The sequence below is a fragment of the Brachyhypopomus gauderio genome, unplaced genomic scaffold, assembly GCF_052324685.1.
Source record: "Brachyhypopomus gauderio isolate BG-103 unplaced genomic scaffold, BGAUD_0.2 sc131, whole genome shotgun sequence".
NCBI classification, from domain to species: Eukaryota; Metazoa; Chordata; class Actinopteri; order Gymnotiformes; family Hypopomidae; genus Brachyhypopomus; species Brachyhypopomus gauderio.
In genome coordinates, this window is record NW_027506952.1 from 445,261 (window position 1) to 471,774 (window position 26,514).

The following is a 26,514-nucleotide window of genomic DNA, read 5'->3' on the forward strand; positions in this document are numbered from 1 at the left end:
CACTGCAGCGCACGGTCCGCATTGTTGTAGCCAGAACATTTCAAAGCAAAGTTATAAAAGTTTTTGACTGTAAATACGCGAGGTTAGTGTATGTATAGGTGTTCAGGTATCACTTTATTTTACATTTTAGTGTCAGTTGTGTTTTGTCCTCACGCATTCCTACATTCAGAGGATGACAAAACTGAATTTGAGCACGCCTGGCTAAGTAGTGATAATACTACATTTTACAACGTATAGCCTACTGTCCAACTTATACTGTCCAAACAAAAAAACTCAGGTGTTTTTATGGTATACAGATACGGGTGGAGCTCAACACACCGTTGTTTGGTTCACCCGCAGTGAGTCCCCATCATCTTCCTAGAGAATCAACAAAATGCACATAAATCTCTATATTTCTCTCTCACATCTGCATAGCGATCAGGTGTAGCCGACTGTACGTCGCCGAGTCATAACAAAGCCAAAACCTCCAGTACTGCACACATAGAAGAACTTAATAGTTCACATAAGACCTTTATTTACATTAAATACCAAAACCCATAAACAATATTTACAAAACATTAATATATTATTATATTAATAGTTATTCATCAATTATATTTATTATGATTGTGTTATTTATTGAAAATATTAGCCAATTCTATATAATCTTACCCTGATTTTTTGTTTTATTTTACCTTTCTGACGTCTGCTTGGAGTTTTTTGGCTAGCAGATCTGAAATGAAAATATGTTCTATTGTTAGAAGTGGCATTACTAGCTGCAGTACAATTCCTAAAGTATCTCGTTCTATAGTGTTTTGAGTTGGTTGTGTTTTTCGTCTTTTACCTCTGTGTAAGAAACCACAAGCCCAACCATGATGACATTGTTTAACAGCCAGTTTTCAGGTCATTGGAAAAAAATTGCCAGCAACTTCAACTCAATTTATAAAGAGTTAGAGAAGCTGTCCCGGCCTGTGCTGTCTCTCATACGGCCCAGAAAACACGAGCCTTATCCGGTACAAGCCCGAATACGAGGCAGAGACACGCTAGATCCCGGCCTCTAGTCTGGGGGTGCAGTGTGTGATTGTAGGGTACTGTGATCTGTGAACATGTATTCATTTTTTAGATATCAAGACCAGGTGACATTTAGGCTACAAGCTGTAAATAATTACCATACAGGAAGTGTAGAAACGACCTGTTGTGTAGCCAGATATCGATGCGCAATTACGCACATTATTAAAAGGCTTATTTCATAGTTGCTTGTGCAGATGTGCGCTTCATTTAATATATGTAAGTCTACACTATACAGTTCTACCAACCGGCAGCACGTCTGCATTTGAACACATGTATCTTCTGCATTTGAACACATCTATTACGGATCACAGTTGGTGTCGCAGCTCTGGCTGCAAAAGACTTTGCGAGGTCGATGCTAATCTGAAAATCTTCTTTCCTCCTCCCATGTCTTCTTATTCCTACCTCCACTGTCTGTTCGTCACCGCCGCAGGGAGAAACTGAAACATTAAGCCTACATAAAATAAATCACAAAGAGTGGTAGCTACACAATGATGCATCGGTCCGAGTTGGTCTTCAGTGTGGACTGACGTTTTTGAAGGGTATTTATCAGTCATCTAATGCGCCACTGATAGCTATAAGATAACGTTGTAACTTTAAAAGCAACCGATACTGTAGAGAGAGGACTAGACTTTTTCTTCGATTCATCGACACCGGATCATCGGGTTATTGGGTTCACCTGCAGCAAGTTGGATTATGAGTAAGCTTTTCTTGCAGCGCTTAAACTGGACTAAGTCATAATTCTGCATAATTTTATTCACTCAGAAAAGTTTACCATATGTTTACCAAATGTGTGTGTGTGTGTGTGTGTGTGTGTGTGAGAGAGAGAGAGAGAGAGAGAGAGAGAGAGAGAGAGAGAGAGAGAGAGAGAGAGAGAGAGAGAGAGAGAACGTGAGCACTACCAGTGCCCGTCTGCTCGTCTGGGTACTAAACACGTTTCGCTATAACCACCACTAGATGGCGCACGTGTCCAAGCCAAAACAGCCGGCGTCACCTTGTTACTGGTGGACAAACAAAAAAAAGATGAACACAGTAAAGGTAGTGTCCTTATCAAGTGTGCGAGCAAGGACTGCACCATTTACACTTTAATTGTCTGTCACTTTTTAAAGGACTCAAGGTAGACGTTGTGTATTGTGCTGGGGGGTTTTATAAGGTCTTTTGCAGCTATTGTGTGTGTGTAGAAGTGAAGCTGGGTTGATAAGGGAGAGACACAGACACACCGGAGAGACACAGACACACCGGAGAGACACAGACACGCTGGACATTATGTGAGTAACTATGGTAACGGGGTGCATGGTTCTCAAGCTTGAATGTGGTTTAAACTAAGTTGGGACGTTTAGCTCGGCTGAGTCACTTGACTTTACAGAGTGAACTGTGTGTTTAGGAAACGTGTTTTTTGCAGATAACGTTAATTAGACGAGGTTGAGGTTAAATCCGTGTCAGAAGGAGCACATGTAACGTGACCTGCTTAGCCAGCAAAACAAGCAGCTAGCTGAGAGAGTCACAGCAAACACGGAGCAAAACAACCAGTTAACCCTCAACTAACTTTAACTTGAACTTTAACTAACCTGCTTAGGCAGCTTTACACTGAGCAAAACAGTTAACCTCAACCAGTTAGCTAGCTAGCAGCTAACGTAAACCAACGTGTTATTCTGTTTGGATAAATCCAAATATTTTAATCTCCATCATGTTCGTTACCGTTTCCTCTGTTTGCTCTTCGTGTCTATTTTGCACGCTGTATTGATCATTCAGCTGGTGGCTTATGTGAGCTAACTAATGTTATATCTCTAGTGGTCCTCGCTAGCTGGGTTAGCTGCTGTCACCCACACAGGGTGATGTGAACAGCAGGTCTGTGGTGGCCACAAGTGTTGGTGCCACGCACATGTTATTCTAGGAGTACACGTTTTGAAGTAAAGAAACGCATTACTAGAAATTTTCTACGGGTCTGTGTTTAACCTAATTAGATGGCTGGCTGGCTTTTGTTTTTCCAGCTCACGCTAGTTGCCGATACACACGTGTGTGTGTGTGAGTGTATCTGGATATTGACTGTAAAATCTGCTACAACCCCTAGATTGGTCCCTTTATGCACATCAGTCTTTACCGTTTGGTACTTTAACGGTGCCTCAGTCGTTTGTGCTGCTCTTATTATTGTTCTTGACAGAAGGGTAAGCCAGCATGCCGTGCAACAGTGTGTGTGTGTGTGTGTGTGTGTGTGTGTGTGTGTGTGTGTGTGGGTCATGCTGCTGCTTGCTTGGGTTCAGATGAACGCATGGTGGTCTAATAGCACACAAGAGGCTCTCCACTCTTGTGCTCGAAAACAATAAGCCACACCATAGAAAGAGCTCACGTCCTCCCATGAGACCAAGTAGTATAAGGTGAGGTGTGTGTTCGTTCGTGTGTGTTCTCGTGTGCGTTCTCTGGCACCAATTGTGGATTTATCTCTATTGGTGTCGTCTTCGTTACACGGAGTCCTTCTATGAGAAGTAAAATGGTTATTGGTCTGCTGCCACAATCACTATGTTCATTTTCACACCTAAATCACGTAACGGAGCCATGCAATTTATCTGACTCCTTCAAAGCCCTTTAACCTCTCATAACTTTATTATATTTATTATATTATTATTATTATCCACACCCAGTCTAAGTCTTGTGTAGTGGTGTGAAAGGAAGCGGTTTTTTTGGGGGGGGGGGCATAATTTTCCTCCACCCTTCCCTGTCTGACCCCATTTTTTTCTTTCCTTTTCTCATCCACTTGAAGCTTATGTGTGAAGTCATTTTAAATATTTATTACAAATATTTAAAAAGAGAATATTTAGGTATGCCCATCATGCCTGATCAACTAACTGTCGTATCTTCCTTTGGATTACTTGCAGGTTCAAATGACATCTAGAAATCTTACCTGGTTGGTTATTCCTGACCTTGCTCATGCTCTTAATTTTTATTGGCTACTGTGCCGATCGTCTAGTTGGCATTTTGCCTAGCTGTGGAAGGGACACTTTTGGCTGTCTGGGCGTTTTCAGCTGTGTAGGTGGAGGCCGTTTTTTCAGTTAGGATCAAGCACTTTGCCAACAGCATAGATAATGAGATTAATTATAATGAACAACACCATATTCAACCCACATGGCTTTGTCAGAAAGACTGATCCAAAATGTTCCAGGTTAATAGTGACTCACTGATATAGACTAGCCAAATTTAAAAGGTCTGATCTAGACTCATATAAAAATGGACTTAAGTCTCAGTTCAGACTGATGTGATAAAACAAAATAACACTGACCCACAAAGATTGATTCAAACTGAATCCAGGTTATTTTAAAGCATTTTTCTTTGGTGTGAATGCCTTGCATGTCAGTGTTACTGTACTTAGGAAACAGGGTCTTGCACAGTACAGAGTAGTAGAAGGTGAACTAGAATGTGCTTACTTGAATTGTAAGACACAATGTCATGTTCTTCCTTAGAAGGAAGTCATTAGATGAAGAGAACAGAAGGTCAGGCCCCACAGTGGTAGCTTTCAACAACACAGTACGGTTAAGACTCCACCACTGTGGAGGTGGGCTGTGTGTACACCTGCTGCATTTAGGTGCATCTACATTGTAGGTGTTCAGTTAGATGTTTTAGCTCTACACGTCTAGGTTAGACATTTTTTTACTGCTTTGTATAGTGTTATTTATCTTCTAGCCTTTATCTAATGCATGATTACTCGTTGTATTTAAGTCTATTAGACTGTCCAGGACCTCTCTGTTATATGTGTTTGTGTAAGTAAGCAGTAAGTGAAAAAGTCTTGTGTCTCTGTTCTGGTGAATGCGTGACCTCTAACACAAGTCATGGGTTTAGTTTTCCTACACAGCAGCCAATTTAAGACACTGTGACATTGTGTGGTGGCAGATATGACTCGTCTTCCTACCTCTTAGACATCCGTCATTTTTGAGACGGCATCTTTAAACCGATATCAGGTTTGTGCATGTTATTACAGCCCATTTGACAGACGGTAGTACTGTGTTTCCGCCTACACCTCTGTTGACCGATTATAGCTTACCAATAATCACAATGCACTGTGTACAATGTGCTGTTAAACTTGTAGAGACTTGATGGAAATACATCTGCAAGTGCACTGAAGTTGCGTTTGTGTGTGTGTGTGTGTGTGTGTGTGTGTATGTGTTTCTATTACTGGTGAGTGCTATACCTCTGTTCTACCTGTTTGTTGTACTACGGGGATCACTGTAGATGTATTTCTCCATATTATTTAGTAACATATCTCCATATTAAAAGTAATATCATCCCTGGCTAGGTAGCTGGGAAACTATCGCCTTGTGTGCCATGTTCAACCCTGCACTGACATGGCTGCAAAAGTTGCAAAAGCTGTGTAAGATCTGTGCGTTAGCACTTGGCAAAAACCCATTAATTGGATGTAATTGGCAGCAGTGACAGCATTGACCTTCTGAGGGGGTATTGGGTGTTTTTAGCTCCCTGATTTAGAATTAGGCATGTGTTACACTTAACTGCAGGATGTAAACATGTCATGATAAGATCCTGCACATGCTGACTGTAAAATAGCTAAATCTAAGTCAGAGTATGTTATAGGCCATAATCTTTATGCTTGAGCACAAGGCAGTATGATTTCATTTGTAAGGTAACAGTTAAATAATTTGGTGGGTTGTTTTTCTGCTGTCTGCTGTGATTTATTAGAATTCCCAGAGAGCAAAGGAATGCCAGGATGCTCACTCAAACTCTTGCAAAATATTGAAAAGGCCAGGAATATTGTGATGGCCATTTGGCGAACAAATGCTGCATTGTCCGGGTCTAATGAAAGCTAGCTTCTTTTTTTTTAGCTTTGTGATAATTAGTCCCTTTTTCGGTCCCTCTTTCTGTCCATGATGGACAGAACACAAACAAGGCTCTGTGTCCCACCCAGAGAGCAAAGGGAAGTGGACCTGGGGACACACCTTATTCACATCCCAGTTCAGGTTCTGGGATTTAGTTTTTGCTCCATCATGGTAAACTCACACATTTGCAGCAGGCTTATTTTATCTTGGTAGTGAGTGAATTGAATTGCATGTTGATGACTGTTTAACCCCCCCCCACCCCCCCCTTCCACACTCCCTTTCACACATAGGTTTCACACATAGATTTTTAACTAAAACTATGGTATACATAGGTAGCTCCCTATGGTAAACAGTGTTGGGTTTAATTCACACAATACTCAACACACCACCCAGCAGCCCCCAGACACAGGAACCAGGCTTTGTTGTAGATAGGTAAGGAATATATTTGGTCTATATCTCATATACCATTTAACAGGGAACACTCACAACACACATTCTACATTACATCTCTCCAAACATTGGGTATTGGATAAAGGCGGTGATAAAGAAATGAACCAAATAAAACATACCACTCCTAACACCTAAAACGACACTTGCAACCACACTACAAAAACAACATGGCACAAAAGAAGCCTACTCTACCGCTAATAAAACAAGTACAAAGGTTACACCGCTACTCACCTAGGGTGTCTAGACAAAGGTTGACTACATGGTGTTAAAATGTAAGGGTGCACCCATCTCACCTCGCCAAGCCCGTGTCAACATTCAAACAGATCACAGGGACAGACAATAAAATAAATCACACATAGTAAACAGACACAACATCTGTGGTGTGTGTGGACCAACAAAACATCCTTCCTTCTGACTTTTATCCATGTCTGAGGCTCCACCCCAACAAGCCAACCTTGCAGAATAAAAGAAACAAAGGAAAACCAGGACAAAAATAGAGAAAACAGCAAAAATACCAACACAACAACACAAATGTCAACCATACGTGTCCTGGCACATAATTACATTTGGAAATTTAGAAGGATAAACATATCATGTCCAGTATTTTTATGGTTGATCACTAACCCACTCACTGGTTCAACTGTACAGTAGATTGCATTGCTCTACAAAGTACTGGCATGGGGCTTTAACCAGAAGGCCTTAGCTTAGTTTAACTTGCAGGTCAGCTGCCTTTGCTTAAATTAATCACATATGGCTTGTATACAGATGACACATTATTGACACATTTTTAAAGATTTATTAATTCCTTACATTTAAACTGTCCAGTTACAGTTGTATATAATTGTTTACTCAGAATGCTTTAAAAGTACTCAAAACACAACATCCACTCAAAACAAGCTGAGTTTTGCAATGTGCAAGTTTTGTCAAACTGACTAGATCGTTAAGAAATGAGATGAGCTGTTGGATGACTAATTTTACTTCTGTTTCAGTAGATTATTTTCTTGCTGGAATAAAGGCCTCATTTCTTATACTTCTACCAGCAGGGGCAGCTGAAAGTTCCCTGTTGGACTTTCCTCTGGTTCTCCAGGGTGCTGGTACTCTGTCAGCAGTGTGTTCAGGTAGTATGAGGAGTGAGAACAGAGCTAGAGTGGGTGTGTAGTAAAGGCCAGTAAGAGCACAGACAGCCCCGTAATGTACACACGGTCACTGGAATGACTGCACTGGTCTGATGGGAGTGACTCAGTGGAGCAGTAAGTCTCACTGTGTCTGTGTGTCAGGTGGCCTCACTCAAGGGATGACTAGAAATCTTCTTTTCTTGTGTAATTGTTAATGACGGGGAGCTATTGGTAAGGAGTGGGTGTGCATGTGTGCATGCTCTATTCCACAACGTCATGCTTGTTTGGAAACCTTGTGTATTACATAGAAATTTTAAATGTAAGCTGCAGCCTCCGTCCCCACACACACACACACACACACACGCACGCACACACACACTTGACTAATTTGGATTAAGACCAGAATTCTGAGCTACACCACCTTTATTTGAAGATGTTTTTAAGACATCTTTCTGAAGAGGAACCAAGCAAAAAAATAATAACCTATCCCACATGTCCATCCAAAGAACTGTACAGGTCAGTCCAATGAACTCTCTCTTGAGTGTATGAGGAGAATTACGACATAGACCTGCAGCTATGTTCAGAGAATCCCTCAATGATAGGTCCATGGTTCCAACCTGGAATCCGTGTGAGACTGAGTTTGTCAAAATACAGTTTGCACATGCACTCAAAAGGTCTATATATAAAATAAAATAAAATAAATTCACCCAAAAAATTATTGTAGACCACGCCTCTTCATTGTTGTGTGAACCAAATAACATCTGAGAAATTGCTGATGATACAGTATCAGAAAGAAAGTATGGCTAGATCTTAGCTTGACTTAAAGACTTGTTTTTCACAGGAGAACACAGAGTAAAAAATTAGTATTGATTGTTCTTGTTACTTGTTTATTATTGCTACTTATTGATATTGCATATTCTGCACAGCTCTGCCAAAACCAGTGTCTACATGGTGTGCATATACATATGGCACAAACTGCCCCTCTTTCAATGAATGAAGGAGATTGACAGTTATATGTATAGGTGCTTATGCTCATAATGATGTAAAAATGTGCGAGTATTCTGCTCTGCTGGGATGTTGAAATGAAAAGTGTCCATCTTGTTTGATTTTCAGCTAAACAATTATCCAAGAGAAAAGGAAAAAGGTATCATTGTAAGAACAGTTAATAATAATGTAGATTAAATGCACAGAATATTAAATAAACACTATTCTGTATGAAGGTAAATGTACTGCAAAACTTGAGGGCAAGAAGGACATGATTTGAGAACTTGTAAAAGCAAATCTGTACTTGTATTTTTAATTTGGTAAATTGTAAACTAAACGTTGCACTTGTATTTTTGTACACGAATTCAGCACAACTTTAAATCTGTCCGCCTCGAATTTTGCAACACTTATCTCAGTGTACTTGTTGCAAAACTGAATTATGCACTTGTACGTGGAAGTGGGCGGGGCAGTGGGGGTGGGCCATAAATCGTGAGTCATCTGAAGTGCTTAAAAATTCCTGAGAAATTATCCCTGATTAATCTCCGTCACTGATAGCACGCCAAACGACGGTACATTTATTTTATGAGCACTGATTTGCTAATACTGCAAAAATTGCAAACAGCATTAAGTCATCAATATTAAAATATGATGGAGAAAGTCACTTGATGAAAGCTTGAGTTGTAATGTCTTTATGATTTTATCTTGGCTAGGTAGATTACTAGCTATGCTAATATTGCCCAGACACATTATAATAGAGTTGGCCTGTCTACGAAAATGTGAAGGGAAACTAACCAGCTGGTTAACAAAGATAACAAACTAGCTAGCTAACTGTAGCTCAGTGATCACTTGTATGCATTTAAATGTGCTATATTTGTCAATTGTGATTTTTTTTACCGCAATTGAAATTTGTCCTCTGCTTTTTACTCCTCTGTGCAGTTAAAACACACACACACACACACGCACACACACTTGTGATTACTAGGGGGCTGTGGTGCACACGTGCCCAGAGCGGTGGGCAGCCCGGCACCCGGGGAGCAGTTGGAGTTAGATGCCTTGCTCAAGGGTGCCTCAGGCCTGGGAATTGAACCCACGACCCTACGGTAACAAGATCGTTTCCCTAACCACCAGACCATGACTGCCCATTTAACTTCAGTAGGGCTGCTTTACGAAATCTGTAGTTAAGTTCCCCTTAATCCACCTTCCTACCAGCTCTGATCTAAATTCATCTAGCTCAGACTTCTCAATGTGATTGCAAATCTGAACACTACAAACAATGATCTCCAAACAAGTGTGTGTTGGTACTGAACACTGCATGAAGGCTGATTGCTAAGGTCAGAGCTGGTGATCACTGAACTACAGTTAGCTAGGTAGTTCGTAATCTTTGGTAACCTTCACATTTTCTTAGACATGCCAACTCTATTATAATGTGTCTGGCATATAATGACATTACAACTCAAGCTTCTATCAAATGACTTTCTCCATCATATTTCAATATTCATGACTTAATGCCGTTTGCCATGTATATTAGCAAAATAGTGCGCATAAAATAAATGTGCCATTGTTTGGTGTGGCATCATTGACTGAGATTAATTAGGGATCATTTCTGCAGCAAGATTGTTTACTCGGGTTTCCAAACAAGCATGACGTTGTGGAATAGAGCATACACACATGCACACCCACTCCTTACCAATAGCTCCCTGTCATTAACAATTACACAAGAAAAGAAGATTTCTAGTCATCCCTTGAGTGAGTCCACCTGACACACAGACACAGTGAGACTTACTGCTCCACTGAGTCACTCCCATCAGACCAGTGCAGTCATTCCAGTGACCGTGTGTACATTACGGGGCTGTCTGTGCTCTTACTAGCCTTTGCGTTTTTTTAAGCACTTCTGGTGAGTCACGATTTATGGCCCATCCCCACTGCCCTGCCCAATTCCCCGTACAAATCAGTTTTGCAGCAAGTACACCAAGATGTGTGTTGCAAAAGTTGAGGCGGGAAATTGAAATTGAATTCGTGTACAAAAATACAAGTGCAACTTTTAGTTTACAAGTTATCAAATAAAAAATATAAGTACAGATTTTGTTTTGCAAGTTCTCAAATCAATGTCCTTCATGCTCTGAAGTTTTACAACATATTAACTTTCATAATTCTGACCCTAATCTACTACTGCCTACTAAATGCTGTGGCTAAATCCATTGAATTCTGATATGTTTCAGTTCATAGCTTGCACTGACAATAAATTGGCTTTGCTCAAGAAAACTGATGAAAGACATAGTACTACTGAACAGATTCCATCATGCCAATTAAACCACAATAATTTCACCATTCTCAGTTCTTTGGAGTTGACCTCTCTGGACTGTGTGGTATATAATCAGTACCTACAAGGTTTCATGCTGCTTTTAATGAGTGCTAATAGACTCTAAATGTAACTCCACCATGAACTTTTAGACTCCTACAGGTGAGTTTGAAGCAAGAACTTAAATCTCAGCAAAGCAACAAAAACATACTAAAGCAAGAGTACTCTTCAACTCAAAATTTAAAACAAAAGACTGATGAGGGTGGAGCTTAACTGCTGTCATTTGAACAAGTTTTTTAATACACATAAGCAATCATGCTGCTTTCTGATACCATTTTTTTCGATGTCATTATAGTCCTCCCTTTAGTTGACTGTTAAACGTACCATTTCAGCAGGACACCTCCCATATTCTGCACAGAATTATATTGTAGATAATCCAACTGTCCCAACTGTTTTTCTTCCTTCTGCAAATTTCACAGAATAATATAACATCTGTATGTGCTAACTGAGATGGACATAGATATGAAGTGACTGGCAGGAGATGTGGAAAACTGCTAATAAGTATGTCAAGGTCTGTCAAAAGACTAAGCACACAGACAAACCCTCTAACAACCCACAAATTAACCTTATCCAGGCAGTAGATTACCTTTAGCACATGAGTTCGATTGGGAAGAAGCCAATGAGATCGAAACAGTGATTGACAACAGAGTCACGTAATACATGTTTGTTCTTGACTGCATGAATAAACATGCAGTTGGTTTGCGGTGAAATTCTGGTTTAGCCTAATACCATTCAACTCACCACTTCTTGGTTCTTGGTAAATGTTATGCTGCTGTTATGAATCCTGTTTCTCAAGTGGCAATCTGGTTTGTAAAGATGGTTGATACGTGGGGATTAATGCTGGATCTGTGTGAAGAGCCCGTCTCCCAGTGATGGCTTGGTTACTTTGAAAAAGTAATCCAATTACTAATTACTCCTTTTAAAAGTAACTTAGTCACGTTACATATTACTTGATTTTAAAAGTAACTACAAGTTTCTTTAGTAGTTACATTCAGCAGCAAAATGAGTTTTTCCAATACTCTGGGTATTTCTTTACACTACCACATATTGTTACGGACAACACTGCACAGAATGACGTGAACGCGCTCGCGCTCTCACAGGTTCGCATGCGGAGTCGAGCGCTACGGTCAGACGCAAGTATAACTGAGCCAAGAACCCATATTATATATATTTTTACTAAGGAAAATAAAAATAGTAACGCACAGTTACTTGTATAAGTAACTTTAATCTGATTACAGGACTGGAAATAGTAACACGTTATATTACTTGTTACTGAAAAAAGGTAATATTAGAGTAACGCGTTACTGACATCACTGCCGTCTCCTGTCCGAACACCTCACTCGGGTCACTCCTGGTACTACGCATGAGGGATTGGTTTAGTTCTAGCATTACAGCTAATTAAAAGTTTAAACCATCACCAAACTGTAGCAATCTTTATTGTTTCTAAGGGCCAGTGTAAAAAGAGACAACAAATTAAGGACTACTAACCTCATGATGATGCTGTTGCCATGTTACAGCTTCTCTCTGCTTGGAAGAGTTCATGCCCTCACCCTCTCAGTGCCTTAAACATTTAAGAACAGCCCGAGTTATTTCAAATGTTGGGTCATGACTTCATAAGACTGCTTCCTCCACAAACATCCAGATGTATCTATACAGTGCAGAATGTTACACTGGAATTGTGCTCTAAGAGCACTTAGTTGCATGTCATAATACTTCACACTTGCATTTGACACTTCTTGGTGACAGATTTTTCATTTCATGTGGTGATATTTCAACTGCACAGAAATCAGACTTGTGTATATACAGTGTTGTTGATGTGACATCTCTCTTAGTAATATTAACAAAAAACAATACCAAAAATGTAATGGCAGTCACTTTGTATGATTATTGATGGCACAACAATAATTGTTTTAGAATTATTTGAGAAAAATAAGCAACAGCGAGAGGGATTGAGCCCATGGTAAGTCTTTATTACTAACCACCAGAGGTGTCAATTCCAGGTTCAGAAAGTAAAAGTCCTCACCAGGATTTTGCACAGGCTTCCTGGATTGTGTTGATTCCACAAATTTCACCTGGATTGCACTAATTAGAAAATCTGGCAAGCTTGAGCAAAATCCTGGTGAGGACTTTTACTTTATAAACCTGAAATTGACACCTCTGGTGGTTAGTAATAAAGACTTGACTGTTATTTAAAGCAATGCAATATTGTGCTAAGTCAATGAATAACCAGCAACTTTATGATGGCAGAGCATTTCTGCTACAATCAGGGAGTTAGTAATTGCAGGTTGGTATTTAGAAAGAAACTGAATTGAAACCTGGCAACATTAGATAAAGAATGAACAGGTTATGGAAGCATGAGTCAATAGGCTAATGGTTAACCTTGTATAATATACCAATGATAGGATCTCGTGATTATCTCAAATAAGACTTTTTTCACTGGTTCGATTAACTGGTTCGAATGTGTATATTTTCTGAATTCACAGTTTCCAAAATGTAGTGCATGTGTTATTTTGAATATAAATTTGTGTAGCATTCATGAATTTGCATTGCGTTTGTAAAATGTAGCAAGAGCATTTGTTGTTTGATTAGTTTGCTTTGTGCATTTGCAGCACAATAGGTGACCTGAGAGATGTATTTTTGCAGCCACTGTACAGATCTCCAAAATGGCTCAAAGAAAACAGAGGTTGCTACTTAGAGAAGCATAAGGTGTTTCCTCCTTTTGCTTGTCGGTAGCATGTCCTTGATCATACAAATATGATATATAACACACACTCATCAAACTAGCCGTCGGCATGCTTATTTTTTCATTCAGTATTTCTTACATTGGTTCTTTTAAACTATGCATCAAACCCACTATTGATGTTCAAGTCCACTTACAGACTACAGCTGGTTTAAAGCCTGACATGTTGTTAGACTATGTGTAAGTCCACATGATGTAAATAAGGATGTAGGTCATTTGCTCTTACTTGACCAGGATTCATTAAGTGCCACACTATCGACAGATTGATTCATTTGTGCATTAACATTTAACCTATTCATTATGATGTATAGAAGCACTCAGATAAGTTGATGCGTTTTAACTTGTGTCCACTCAATTTATAATCTAGACATTTAGAATGGTGAAGTAAGTAATTTTTCCAGACTGACACTGTAATAATTTGTGGGGATAATAGTAGAGAACGTAAATATCCTCAGGGTGCGGATATGAACAGCAGTTTAAACTGAAATGAAACGCCTAGAACGCTTCTGCCTCGAGCTGATGTAAAGGGCTGTTGTGCTTTGTACTGAGACTGGGAAACGGTTGCCTAATAGCTGCGCTCCATATTAGGGTTACATGTAACTTTCGCTCTTAGTTGATCTCTACCCATTGGAAAGTCCAGGATGAATGGTGAAATAAGGTTGAAGTCCTTTGGAAATCCTAATATATCCCGGATAAACATCACTGAACAACATCTTTGCATTGTAGTTTGCAGGAATCTTCTAGATGTATATAAATCCATTTAAGGTATTACATGATGACAACTTGATCACGTGTTATTTAAGATTGATGTTCTGACGCTGTCATGTGCAGTGGCGGTGTCGAAAGAGGAAGCTCCTTCCACTTACAAGGAAACTGTAGCTCATCTTTCCCCCTCTCTCTCTCTACCACTTTACCATAACAGATGACTGCAGCAACTTCCTGTATGCAGAGGAAGTGGCACATCTGTGGGCTCCAGAGCTCTGATTGGGCAGTGGTTGAACAGAGCAGTGGCCCAGCAGAGAAGGCTCACAGTTGTTTCATCTGACCAGCAGTGTGCACCTCTTCCAGCTGCTACCGTGAGAATGCTGCGTTCCGGCCTGCCAGCTGTCTGGCTGACCCTGGTCATGGTGAGCGCTTCCTGGGACCAGCCCACACCACGACTCTCCTTCCCCCTGGGTAAGTTCATCGCAGCTGTCCTTCAGATACGTTTACGCTTCAGATTATACAGATTGATTGTAAAGCATGACTGGGGAGGAGTGATTGCTTGTCTTTGCCGTACGTGCTGCAGAAAGAAGATGTTCACTGGTCACTTCTAGTAGTGTCCAGTGGGAAGATCACTGTGCCCTGGGGCACACTGACGTCGTACTGATAACATACTCTTAGCTGACCGTTGTTATATGTGAAGATCTCTAACTCTGTTTTCATTAAGACATTAAAAATAAATCTTTACTACTTTTTATGAAAACACATATTTAGGATAGAGGACTGTGTATGTAGGTATGTAGGTACACATGCATGTGTTTGTATGTATAAACTTTTAACATATGTACTTTTATTTATATATATATATATATATATATATATATATATATATATATATATATATAATAATTGAGTGGAAAAATGTACAAGGTTTAACATACTTTTAAATCAAAACTACAGCGTTGGATTTCTCACATTTGTTCTTTACATAAAATATGAAAAATATTTGATATTTCAGATATTAATACTGATCCTCAAACCTAAGCAGCCCTGTTCCTATAGGTGCAGTAAGGTAGAGGTCTGCGCGGGACTGCTTTTTTAATCCCGCTCCCGCTTGTTTTAGTCCCGCTCCCGCCAATAAATCGCTTGTTTTAATCCCGCTTCCGCCCGCACCTGCATGTTTTAGTCCCGCTCCCGCCCGCACCGGCCAAAAAATCGCTTGTTTTAATCCCGCACCTGCCCGCCACATACACGTTTCTGTCCCCCCCGCCCGCAATCCTAATATGAATTGAATTAATTAGATTTAGTACTTGAAATTTTCTTATGTATTTATTAAAACAGCAATATATTGATTGATCGCGCTGTCCCATTTCTTACCACAGTCCAAACACATGCCGTCAGGTGACGTACACCAACACTTTCTGACATCTATCACAACAAGCAAATGGTAGACGATTTCCATCTCCATTAATTACAATGGAATATGACTTCCATACATCAGACTTTTCTGTAGTTGGCTTAATTGTGGTGTATTCGCCTGTTTTAACTGAATTTTCCACAGCTGAAACTGGTTGACCATCTACAATCTCTGCCATTTCGGTATCAAAATGACAAAATGACGCCCACTTCATGTTCACGTGATCAGTTGCTTAGCCAATATTTTGAATTAGTTTATTGCTTACTTACTGAATGATTAGTTGTTTTCGTCCTGTTCCTTTTGCATGGAAATCATTGCGTTGTTATTATTATTATAATTTTCTAGACTATTAATTTGCGGGATTTTTCTACATGTATATGTGGTCCCGCTCCCGCATCGCCTGGACTAATTAAACTCCCGCTCCCGCCAATAACAATTCAATTCTGTCCCGCGCCGCAAGATATTCTGTCGGGTCCCACGGGACCTGCGGGATTACCGCGGGAGTGCAGACCTCTACAGTAAGGGTGGGCAGCGACTTGACCTATTCCTGAATTTGCCCCCTCAACACACCTAACTCTCCCAACTGGAGAGGTTACATTAAACATATCTGCCCTTTTGCTGCAGTTTTTGCCCTTGTTTGCTGCGGCAATTAATTCAGAAGCACACAGGGTTTTAAAGTTCAAAAGCTGAGCAAATGGGGCAAACGGGTATTGTATTGTCAACATGCATAGTTCTAAGTAATTCATGCAATATTAAATGTTGCTTTAATGGAAACAGTTGATTTCTTTCATGAAATGTAAGCTCTTAGCGGTATCAAAGTCAAGACCAAATTTATTTATATAGTACTTTTACAACACGTATCCAGGTTAAGATCCCTAATCAGCAAGACAGAGACAACAGTGGCAAGGGAAAAGTCCCTAGGTGGGAATTAGGACCAAGGGAACCCATCCTCCATTGGGCAGGCCAGCTAGTAGAAGTGTGTGGAGAATCATAAAACAAAAAAGTTTAGACTTGGTCTTCTAAGAGGCTTCACATGTTTCCACATAGTCTTGAATTTGGAAGATTACTTCCCTGCCAAGGACTGCGTCGGAAATTATGTTCAGTTTGCAATGCTTGAAGCTCACCATTCAAGTATTGCATATGAATTAATGTGAATTATTTAGTAGTTTCTGTAGTTTCTGTAGTTCAATACTACAAGGGTATTGGTAATTCAGAGAGAGAAAGAAAGAGCTTGTTCATGACTGGGCCATTTGATCCTGTTATTACCAGTTTATAGTGTACATATTAAAAGCTGCATTTGGTATTTATTGCTTCAGTTAACAGGTTGCCGTTTTGTTTTTTAAAAAAATTAATGAACGGTCCTATTCTGTGGTGTTCTGTCATGATACAGGAACCATTTTAGGAAATGGTCACACACAAGACTTTAGACACAGGGGTACATTCAGGACTTTTATAGATTTATTGCCATTATAGCTCTCTAACTTACAATATAGATTAAGACGTTCCCTTTTCAGTACAGACTTCAAACAATGGTTTTTTTTTAGTATTTGCAAAATTGCTGGAAAATGTTTGTTGACATTGAAATATTTTGTTAAGCTTTTTTTATCTTCTTCTGTCTATATCTGCTATAACCCATGTATTAAAAATATGGTAGGATTTGACCCAGAATGAAAATTATTAGGTTAATATTTAATATAATTGATAAGTATTAGGTTTCAATCTAGAAACCAACCATGGTCCTATAATTGTTTTAGATGTGATTTAAGAAAACAGATTTCTCCTAACTCTAATTAAACCCAAAACTGTTTCTCCATTTACTGAAACATTTCATCACCCAGTTATGTGTATTATTCATTCATTTCTCTCCATTCTTGTTGGTTACAGCATTGTACATTCTCAAAATAGGAATTTCTAATTCACGATTTGAATTTAAGTATTGAACTGCATCAGTGTGTTTTGTGTTCTGCTTCCCACAAACAAATTGGGTTTCCACTAATAACCTGCAGAGCTAATTTTATTTATTTATTTTTATGATAAGAGAAGTAACAATATATGGTGTCCCAATAACCCAGTGACCGCTTATAGGGCTAACAGCTGTTTTGGGTTAGATATGTTTTTATTATTTTGAGTTAGAGCTGTATTCATTAGTTTATTCCAGCTTGAAAAATGATTTGGTCTTTGCTCTTCTTGTCGCTTTTTGCCGGTTCTGTGGTAATATGCCTCTTGGTTTTACTGTTGCTGTGGGAATATGCCCCTCAGTTTCACCTGTTCTGAGAGAAAAATGTGTCCCTCAGGTTTACCTGTTCTGTGGGAATATGCCCCTCAGGTTCACCTGTTCTGTGGGAATATGCCCCTCAGGTTCACCTGTTCTGTGGGAATATGCCCCTCAGGTTTACCTGTTGCTGTGGGAATATGCCCCTCAGGTTTACCTGTTGCTGTGGGATTATGCCCCTCAGGTTTGTCTGTTCTGTGGGAATATGCCCCTCAGGTTCGTCTGTTCTGTGGAAATATGCCCCTCAGGTTCGTCTGTTCTGTGGAAATATGTCCCTCAGGTTCGTCTGTTCTGTCAATCAATCAATCAATCAATCAAATTTTATTTATACAGCACTTTTTACAACAGTTGTTGTCACAAAGCAGCTTTACAAGTGCCGAGTCCTAGCCCCCAGTGAGCAAGCCAAGGGCGACAGTGGCAAGGAAAAACTCCCTAGTTTTTTTGCATGAGGAAGAACCCATCCTCCTCTGGCCGATATTCTGTGGGAATATCCCCCCCAGGTTCACCTGTTCTTAATGGAATATGCCCCTCAGGTTTGTCTGTTCTGTGGGAATATGACTCTTGGTTACACAGTTCCTCAGTGTAGTGCTGACTTTCACATCTACGCTCTGGATGGCGAGACAAGTCTGTAGGTGTGTGAGGGGGAGAAAATTTACTTTGTTTAACTTACGTTGTTTTTCATATGGATTACTCAGATGTTGTTTATGAGCTAGTGTGTGTGAAGTGTACAGAAGCTAACCTCAGGCCCACTACGGACGACGAAGAGTGTGGTGCGAGGAAGAGTACCTCAGACAATATGTGTCTGATGTGCAAGACATTCTCTAAATCTTCAAGTCTGAGTTCTGTGGTTGCACAACATCACCCCTGCTGAGTTCCCCTCTCCAACCACCACATTCAGACAGACAGGCTTGAACTTGAAGGATTTTGTAGGAGTGGCAGTTTTCCAGTCCACATTTGTGAGGGGGAAAGAGAAATGATTGTAGAGATAAGGAAAATAAATAAAATCACTGTTCAGATGAGCTTCTCACACACACACACACACACACACACACACACACACACACACACACACACACACACACACACACACACACACACACACTCATCCCCCCACTCCCCTACAAACACACTCAGATCTTCACACCCCCACCCACCTACACACACACCCACATTCATCCCCCCCCCACCTCTTTGAGGTCTTCTACATATTTACTCCTAGCTACCCCAGAGTTGGGGGCAGATCATTGGTTGTCAGGGCCCCCAGTGTGGGGAGCTGTGTCATGATGCCTTCCACTCTGTTCCTCACTAAGAACTTTCAGATCCTTACCTTAGAACACTTCTGTTTTCCTCTGCCATGTTCACTCCTCTCAGATCCGTTACTGATCTTACTGAAACTGCTGATTGCGGGACATACATGCAGCCAACAAATGACAAGACACTTTACTACAACACAGAAACCTTGAAACAACCTTGTCATGCTTGTTTCAATATGTTGATGGGCCAGTAACTGTCTTAGACCAGACAGAGCAGTTCCTCCTTTCCGCTGAACTTGACTGCCTGGTATTGAGTTTAGATGCAAAGACGATGATGAAAGTGATATAAATAATAAGTACATAACGTGCGTGCAGTTCTGTTACTGTGTAAAAGAGGAGTAGAGGAAGCTCTCACGCTAAATTTAGAGTAGCCTGTTCTAAACAGAATACGTTTGAATTCTTCTAAGCAGTCCAGAGCGGGCTGAGAGGTTTCACTGTAGGCAACCACAGAAGCCTATTGCTGTCAGATAAACTCTTGAGGGTTTTCATATTGGTTTCCCCTCTCGCTCATGTACATGCATTTACAAACACGCACAAAGACACACACTACACCTCTGCACATCCTCATCAAAAAAAAAAATCAGCCTTCACCCCAGAAAAGAGTACGCCTGTTCATGCTCTGCAGAATATTACCAGCAGACACAGAATTCAGATCAGACTAGCAAGGCTGGATGTTGTGGTGCCGTTCCCCCTTCAGTGAGAAGATAAGCAGAACCTGTGGGCCGAGCGAACGGGGCCGGCGTGATGCTGAACCACGCCGTCTTCTTGAAGTCCAGCGTTTCAGCTGTGTTTCGCAAACACGCGGTTGGCCACTCGCACCCGGATTCTGTCTACCGCGCTACTCTGGACGTGCATGCTGTGCAATTTTTTTGAGTTGTTGGTTGGATTTCTCGTGTGAGGGCCAGTGTGAGTCAGCTTCAACTTCCCGTTTCAGTTCACTGGAGAATGCGCACGTTCGGGTGCCTGGCCTTCACGTTCGGGTGCCTGGCCTTCACGTTCAGGGGTGCCTGGCCTTCACGTTCAGGGGTGCCTGGCCTTCACGTTCAGGGGTGCCTGGCCTTCACGTTCAGCCTGCGTAGATGCTTAGACTGGATGTATGTGAGAGCCATGGAAGTTCAGTCTGTGATAGTAACGATACTTCAGTGTACTCATTGCTGCCACTGGATTGATGTTTCTCCTCTCTGCCAGATCTTTAGAAAGCTCTTTTTGCACACTGCCCTACACACATTTATGTTTACTGTCCTTGTGGGGACCTTCCAATAAGATCACTGTAGTGGATTTTTTCTCCACCTGCTCCATATCTTCTTCATCTGCCAAGCCATGGCAGTCATGGCCTGGTGGTTAGGGAACTGGTCTTGTGACCGGAGAGTTGTGGGTTTGATTCCCAGACCTGAGGCCATGACTGAGGTGCCCCTGAGCAAGGCCCTTAACCCTCAATTGCTCACTTGTATAAAAATGAGATTAAAAAAATGTAAGTCGCTCTGGATAAGGGCGTCTGCCAAATGCCATAAAATGTAAATGTAAGCCCTTAGAGACACATTCAGCAGCTAATTTCTCAATAAGCAAATCCCCAGATCATAAAGCTAGGTCTGTCCAAAGGGGACCATGTCAGAGTCTCTGGTGGACAGCCTTGACCCTTGCCATACACTTACTCTGTGAAATGTGACTTTTGTCATGTGTCTGGCTTTGGTGTTTTTGCCTGACCTTTGCTTTGTAACAGTACAGCAGAGCTTAAAAAGGCTACGCTTCACAGGTTAAGAAGATCGGAAGTTCGTCGCTTTCAAAACCCAGTAGACCACAGAATGTGATGCGTGCAGATGATTTCTCCCTAATAAGACTGCACGTGAACTCCTCTGGGTTACGTCTCCTCTGTTTGCTAAATCAGGAACTCTCTTGTTTGTGCTTCAGCTCATGGTTCTTGATCTGTCTACTTCAGATCACTACCTCTTCTGTTTTGGCTTTAGATTCAGGAGTGCAGTTATTTGCAGGTCACCTAATGGCCTTCGCCTTTCTGACTGGTTTTATGGTGTAGAGAATTGCATTGTGGGAGTACAAGACCCTTGGGCTTGAGGTACTTCAGCATCTCTCTACCTGCTAGACATTATTATATCTATTCTATCCCTCTCTGTCTCTATCTATCTCTTTTTCTCTCCCTCTCTCTTTCTCATATGGAAACCAGAACTGAAGCAGCCCAAGTGCGTGTACATGTATATATGACTCCCAAGTCATCAAGTAGTCATGGTAACAGCGACCCAACCAGGATCGTTTGTAGAGCAGCTCGCAGTTGCATGATGAGATCCAAATATCACATGTTTATCAGCAATATGATTATTATCCACAGACTGGAGCAGGTTAGACACAAACTTTCATCTGTTCTTCATCTTAAGGTAGGACTTGAGTTTAATTACTATTGCCTCAGATTCTGGTAGATTCTAGGCTTCTTATCATAACCTTGTTGCTTGTTAGCTGTTATTGGCTGTAATTAGTCACTCCAGGTGTAGTTTCTCCCTGGTCTAAGGTGTGAATTAGGGGCGGATACAGCACTGACTAAAACAGATAAATTAGGACAACTCCGCTACAGATGTATGCATCTATAGCGGTATGCAGTAACTTTTTACGCTCTTTGATTCATAGCCATCGCAACACCAGGAACCTAACTTACCTGCAATGTTCACCACAAACTCCAATCACAGTGACTGGAGGACTCTGGAATTGCCAATCTGCTGTCCAGAAGGCTGACTTCATCTCAGCTCTTGCATCCCTCCACTCGCTACACTTCTTGGCTCTGACCGAAACCTGGATCACTCCAGAGAACTCTGCAACTCCAGCTGCTCTGTCCTCTGACTTTTCATTCACTCATTCCCCATGACGCCTTGGAAGGGGAGGTGGCACAGGTCTACTTTTATCTCCAGAGTGGCGTTTCACCCAACTCTCCTTTCAGCTCTTTCAATTTCTTCCTTTGAGTTCCATGCTATCACTGTGTCCTACCCAGGGTACCCGCGGGTCCTTAAAAAGTCTTAAAATGTCTTAAATTTAGTTTTTCATATTCAAGGCCTAAAAATGTCTTAAAATGTCTGGAATTTTATGAGGGGAGGCATTAAATTATTATAAGTGTGTGTTGTTCAGTTGTTCTGGCGCGATGTGAACTTTGCCGAATCTAGCGCTAATGCAGAAAATAACCGCTCCAGGGTCCTAGTGCTAGATTCCCAGCGTTGGAGTATACGGCCTCAACGACGTCAACAATTTTCGTTCGCCAACACAACTCCCCCTGTACATTCTTCTTACTTTCACCCAAGTTTGCGCTCCATCAATCCTTCAACCCTTGCTACCACTATTTTGTCCTCCCTTCCTCATCAGAATTGTCTGTCTTCTCTCTTGCTGGACACAATTACTGATACTTTCCTCTCTACGCTCTCTTCATCCATCAATCTTCTGTGTCCTCCCTCCCCTAGGCTTAAGATATCTGTTCCATCCACCCCCTGGCTAAATCAAGTGCTTCGCAGCCACAGGAGAGATCTAAGAACTGCAGAGAGGAGGTGGAAGAGAAGTCGCCTAGATTCAGACCTCCGCTCATATCAATCTCTCCTTTCAAAGTTCTCACTGGAAGTCACATCAGCAAAGTCAGCCTACTACAGAAAGAAATTTGAATCATCTGCATCCAACCCACGCAAGCTATTCAGTATTTTTTCTTCACTCCTTAACCCTCCCTCACCCCCTACTCCATCCTCTCTCACTCCTGAGGATTTTGTCATCTTCTTTGAAGAGAAGATTGCAGCAGTCCATCAGTCCTTCTCCCCAGCTCCCAACCTTCCTACTAGTACCCCTAATCCAACACTCAACTCCTTGGCTTCTTTCTCCCCTCTCTCCTCAGACAAGATACATAAACTTCTGACGTCTAGCAATCCTACTACATGCCCACTGGATCCAATTCCTTCCACTCTTTTCCAGAATATGTCAAGAGAACTCCTTCCGTTCATCTCCGCAATCATCAACAACTCCTTAGTTTTGGGTCATGTGCCTACCGTGTTCAAGATGGCAAGGGTGGTACCAATCCTGAAAAAAGCAACACTTGACACCTCTGACATGAACAACTACAGACCGGTATCACTTCTTTCTTTTCTATCAAAAACTCTGGAGCGAGCAGTCTATGGCCAATTATCTCTCTTCCTCACCCAGAACCAACTCCATGATCCTAATCAGTCTGGCTTCAAACGGGCACACTCAACAGAAACTGCCCTCAAAGCAGGGACCGAGAAGCTCCATGCTGCCAAGGCTAACAAGCTATCATCAGTATTAATTCTTCTAGATCTTTCTGCAGCCTTTGACATTGTCAACCACAACATCCTCCTCTCTGTTCTTTCTAGCCTAGGTGTGACTGGCTCTGCTTGGAAATGGTTCCAGTCATATCTTGAAGACCGTTCTTATCAGGTAACATGGAGACATCCAGTCCATGTAAACTTTCCACTGGAGTCCCCCAAGGCTCGGTCCTGGGCCCTCTTCTCTTTATATACTCGTTCCCTTGGTGACATTATTTTGTCTCATGGTTTCTATTATCATTGCTATGCTGATGACACCCAGCTAATTCTTTCCTTTCCTCATTCTGACACCCAGGTCTCTAGGCGTATCTCGGCATGCTTGGCAGATATTGCTTCATGGATGACTACTCACCACTTGAAGCTCAACCCTAGCAAAACTGAGCTTTTGTACATTCCAGGAACCCCAAACCCACACAACGACCTCACAGTTTCTTTTGAGAACATCTTATTAACACCATCAGAAACTGCTCGAAGCCTGGGTGTAACGTTGGACAACGAGTTGTCCTTCTCAACACATGTTTCAAAGCTGACCAGATCCTGCAGACTTCTCCTCTGCAACATACGGAGAATACGACCCTTCCTTTCACAGGAAGCTACTCAAGTGCTGGTGCAGTCTCTAGTAATCTCTAAGCTGGACTACTGCAATTCCCTACTTGCAGGTCTTCCTCTACGGGTCATCAGACCTCTACAACTAATTCAGAATGCTGCAGCACGAATGGTCTTCTCCCCAATCTCCCCAAGTTCTCACATGTGACTCCTCTACTACGCTCTCTTCACTGGCTTCCAGTAGCGGCACGCATCAGATATAAAACCTTGATGCTTGCTTACAAAGCTAAAAATGGACTGGCCCCTCCCTACATGATGTCCATGGTAAAAAGCCGATCTGTATAGCGAACACTTAGAACCTCAAGCTTTGGGGGAGGGGTGTCTAGGGCCATCACTGTGTGTGGGGGGAAGAGTGTCTAGGGCCATCACTGTTTGTGGGGGGGGGGGGGGGGGGGGTGTCTAGGGCCGTCACTGTGTGTGTGGGGTGGGGGGAGGGGTGTCTAGGGCCATCACTGTGTGTGGGGGTTGGGGGAGGGGTGTCTAGGGCCATCACTGTGTGTGGGGGGAGGGGTGAATTACTTTGTATCTTTGTCTTTGTGTGTGTTCACGTGTGCTTCATGTGTGTGTGCGCTTGCTCATCTGTGCAGATGACCCAGGCCGGCCTGTTTCACTCTTCACGCTCACTGACGTGTCTAACAGCACCACACTGCTCCTGAGTGAGGATGAGGACATGCTGGTGGTTGGAGCGAGAAATGCCATCCTCTTCTTCAACATCAGCCTGGGGGGCAGCCTAACCCTCCACAGCAGGGTAGAGAGTGTGTGTGTGTGTGTGTGTGTGTGTGTGTGTGTGTGTGTGTGTGTGTGTGTGTGTGTGTGTGCGCGTGTGTGCGTGTGTGTACATGCATGTGTCTCACGCTGTCTGTTTCTCTCCATGTTCAGCTCAACTGGTCTCCCACTGAGAAAGATCTGAACGACTGTTCCATGAAGGGCAAGAGTAAGGTAGGAGGCCCAGGTCCTGAGTGCTGGTGTCAGTACGTTAACACTCTCCACGTAACGCTCAAGATCTCAGGACCTTCACTGGAACCACAGCTTAGTTCTGTATCCCTGATACATTTAAATACTGCTGGCCACTTTGCGAGTGTCACAAAAAACTGAAGCAAGTTTATCTGTCCGTAGAAGATGTACTCAAGTCCCATGGTCCAGTGTATCACTGACCAAAAAACAGCCGTATTATTTATAATACTCAGAGTCGTTGTCAACACCCGACCCCTCCCAAATGTCAAAACCTGACGCAGCAGTGAAGGCACTGATTTCATTTCATGTATCTTTGTTTACTTGATAACGCCTCAAAATCCCCTCATTTCACTGCATTTCTCTCTCTCTCTCTCTCTCTCTCTCTCTCTCGCTCTCTCTCAGGCGGACTGTCCAAACTTTATCCGCGTCCTGCAGGAGCTGAACTCCACCCACATGTACGCCTGTGGCACTTTTGCCTTCAGCCCCCGCTGTGCCTACATCGTAAGATCTCCATCAGGCCTCCTCTTTCATCTACTCTGGGGGGGGGGGGGGGGATGGGTTCTTACTGCCACTACATATTTGGCAAGAGACCTTTTAAGTTATGAACTCGCTCACTCATTCGCTCATTCCTTCCCGTATAATATATCACTGCACTGTGTTTTTACCTTTTCTTAGAACTCTCAGCAGTTTTCCCTAGTGACGGGCCCTAACGGCAAAGCTGAAGAGGGCAGAGGTCGCTGTCCTTATGACCCCTACCAGAAAAACACAGCCATCACTGTGGGTAAGACTCTGCGACTCTAAGACACTGTGGGTATGTCACATGATTACACAGGGGCTCCGGTGACCTACATTAATAATGTGAGAAAAGAAAACCTTAGTGTGCCTACAAGAGCGGGAGGTACGAGAAAAGAGAGGAAGGACTTGAGTGAGATTGAGCTGATGTAAACCGACTCAGTCTACTGGTGCAAAACAAAGGCCAGATTAGGAGCTCGGTACCTTACTGTGTATTATCTGTCAGTGTCTGAGTGCAACGTGTTGCTCAATAAAACTGGCAGGACTATATTTCAGGAGGTTGCTCTGTGGGCGAAGGTTTGGTTTTCTGCAGAACAAAAATGTGATTCAAGGTTGTGTGTGATTGAAGTAACACTTAAGTTGGTAAGGTTTCTTGGCAGCCCCTAGTTTTACAAAGGTGTGGGTGTGTGTGGTTTGTATGTGTTTTTGCATGTATGTGTATGCATGTTGGCGGTGTAGACGGGGAGCTTTACACCAGTACAGTGGCAGACTACAGGGGAAATCGGCCCGTCATTTCCCGCCACCTGAGCGAGGGAAGACATGTGGACCTCAAGCTGGACGACGCACCGTACTTGCTGGAAGGTAGAGGGGAATATCCCAAACCAGTGTGACCATGTGAACGTTTGC

General features: G+C 42.0%; 2 protein-coding genes and 1 long non-coding RNA gene across 5 annotated transcripts in view; 2 read left to right on the plus strand and 1 right to left on the minus strand.

Moving 5' to 3' along the window:
* The first annotated feature begins 1,730 nt into the window (after nucleotides 1-1,730).
* Nucleotides 1,731-26,514, plus strand: part of sema4ab (sema domain, immunoglobulin domain (Ig), transmembrane domain (TM) and short cytoplasmic domain, (semaphorin) 4Ab) — a 31,687-nt gene continuing 6,903 nt past the window's right edge. Inside the window, exons 1-7 of one of the 3 annotated variants that reach the window (XM_076993975.1) lie at nucleotides 1,731-1,747; nucleotides 14,438-14,691; nucleotides 24,729-24,889; nucleotides 25,021-25,080; nucleotides 25,498-25,596; nucleotides 25,771-25,876; nucleotides 26,347-26,469. In XM_076993975.1, the coding sequence (XP_076850090.1) occupies nucleotides 14,598-14,691; nucleotides 24,729-24,889; nucleotides 25,021-25,080; nucleotides 25,498-25,596; nucleotides 25,771-25,876; nucleotides 26,347-26,469 (643 nt within the window). In that variant the 5' untranslated portion in view covers nucleotides 1,731-1,747; nucleotides 14,438-14,597. Of the gene's footprint in view, nucleotides 1,748-2,063; nucleotides 2,316-14,437; nucleotides 14,692-24,125; nucleotides 24,406-24,728; nucleotides 24,890-25,020; nucleotides 25,081-25,497; nucleotides 25,597-25,770; nucleotides 25,877-26,346; nucleotides 26,470-26,514 lie in introns of those variants that run through there. The other 2 variants (XM_076993974.1, XM_076993976.1) reach the window with 2 other exon arrangements.
* On the minus strand, nucleotides 17,895-19,454 carry LOC143499239 (uncharacterized). The gene is made up of 4 exons (XR_013126050.1): nucleotides 19,234-19,454; nucleotides 18,646-18,819; nucleotides 18,413-18,532; nucleotides 17,895-18,165 (listed from the first exon to the last, which is right to left on the minus strand). It is a non-coding gene; the product is annotated as an uncharacterized LOC143499239 (long non-coding RNA).
* Nucleotides 20,165-24,289, plus strand: LOC143499240 (uncharacterized). Its single transcript, XM_076993982.1, has 4 exons — nucleotides 20,165-20,294; nucleotides 21,561-21,606; nucleotides 22,672-23,647; nucleotides 24,236-24,289. Exons 1-4 carry the CDS (start codon nucleotides 20,165-20,167, stop codon nucleotides 24,287-24,289), a joined length of 1,206 nt encoding a protein of 401 aa, XP_076850097.1.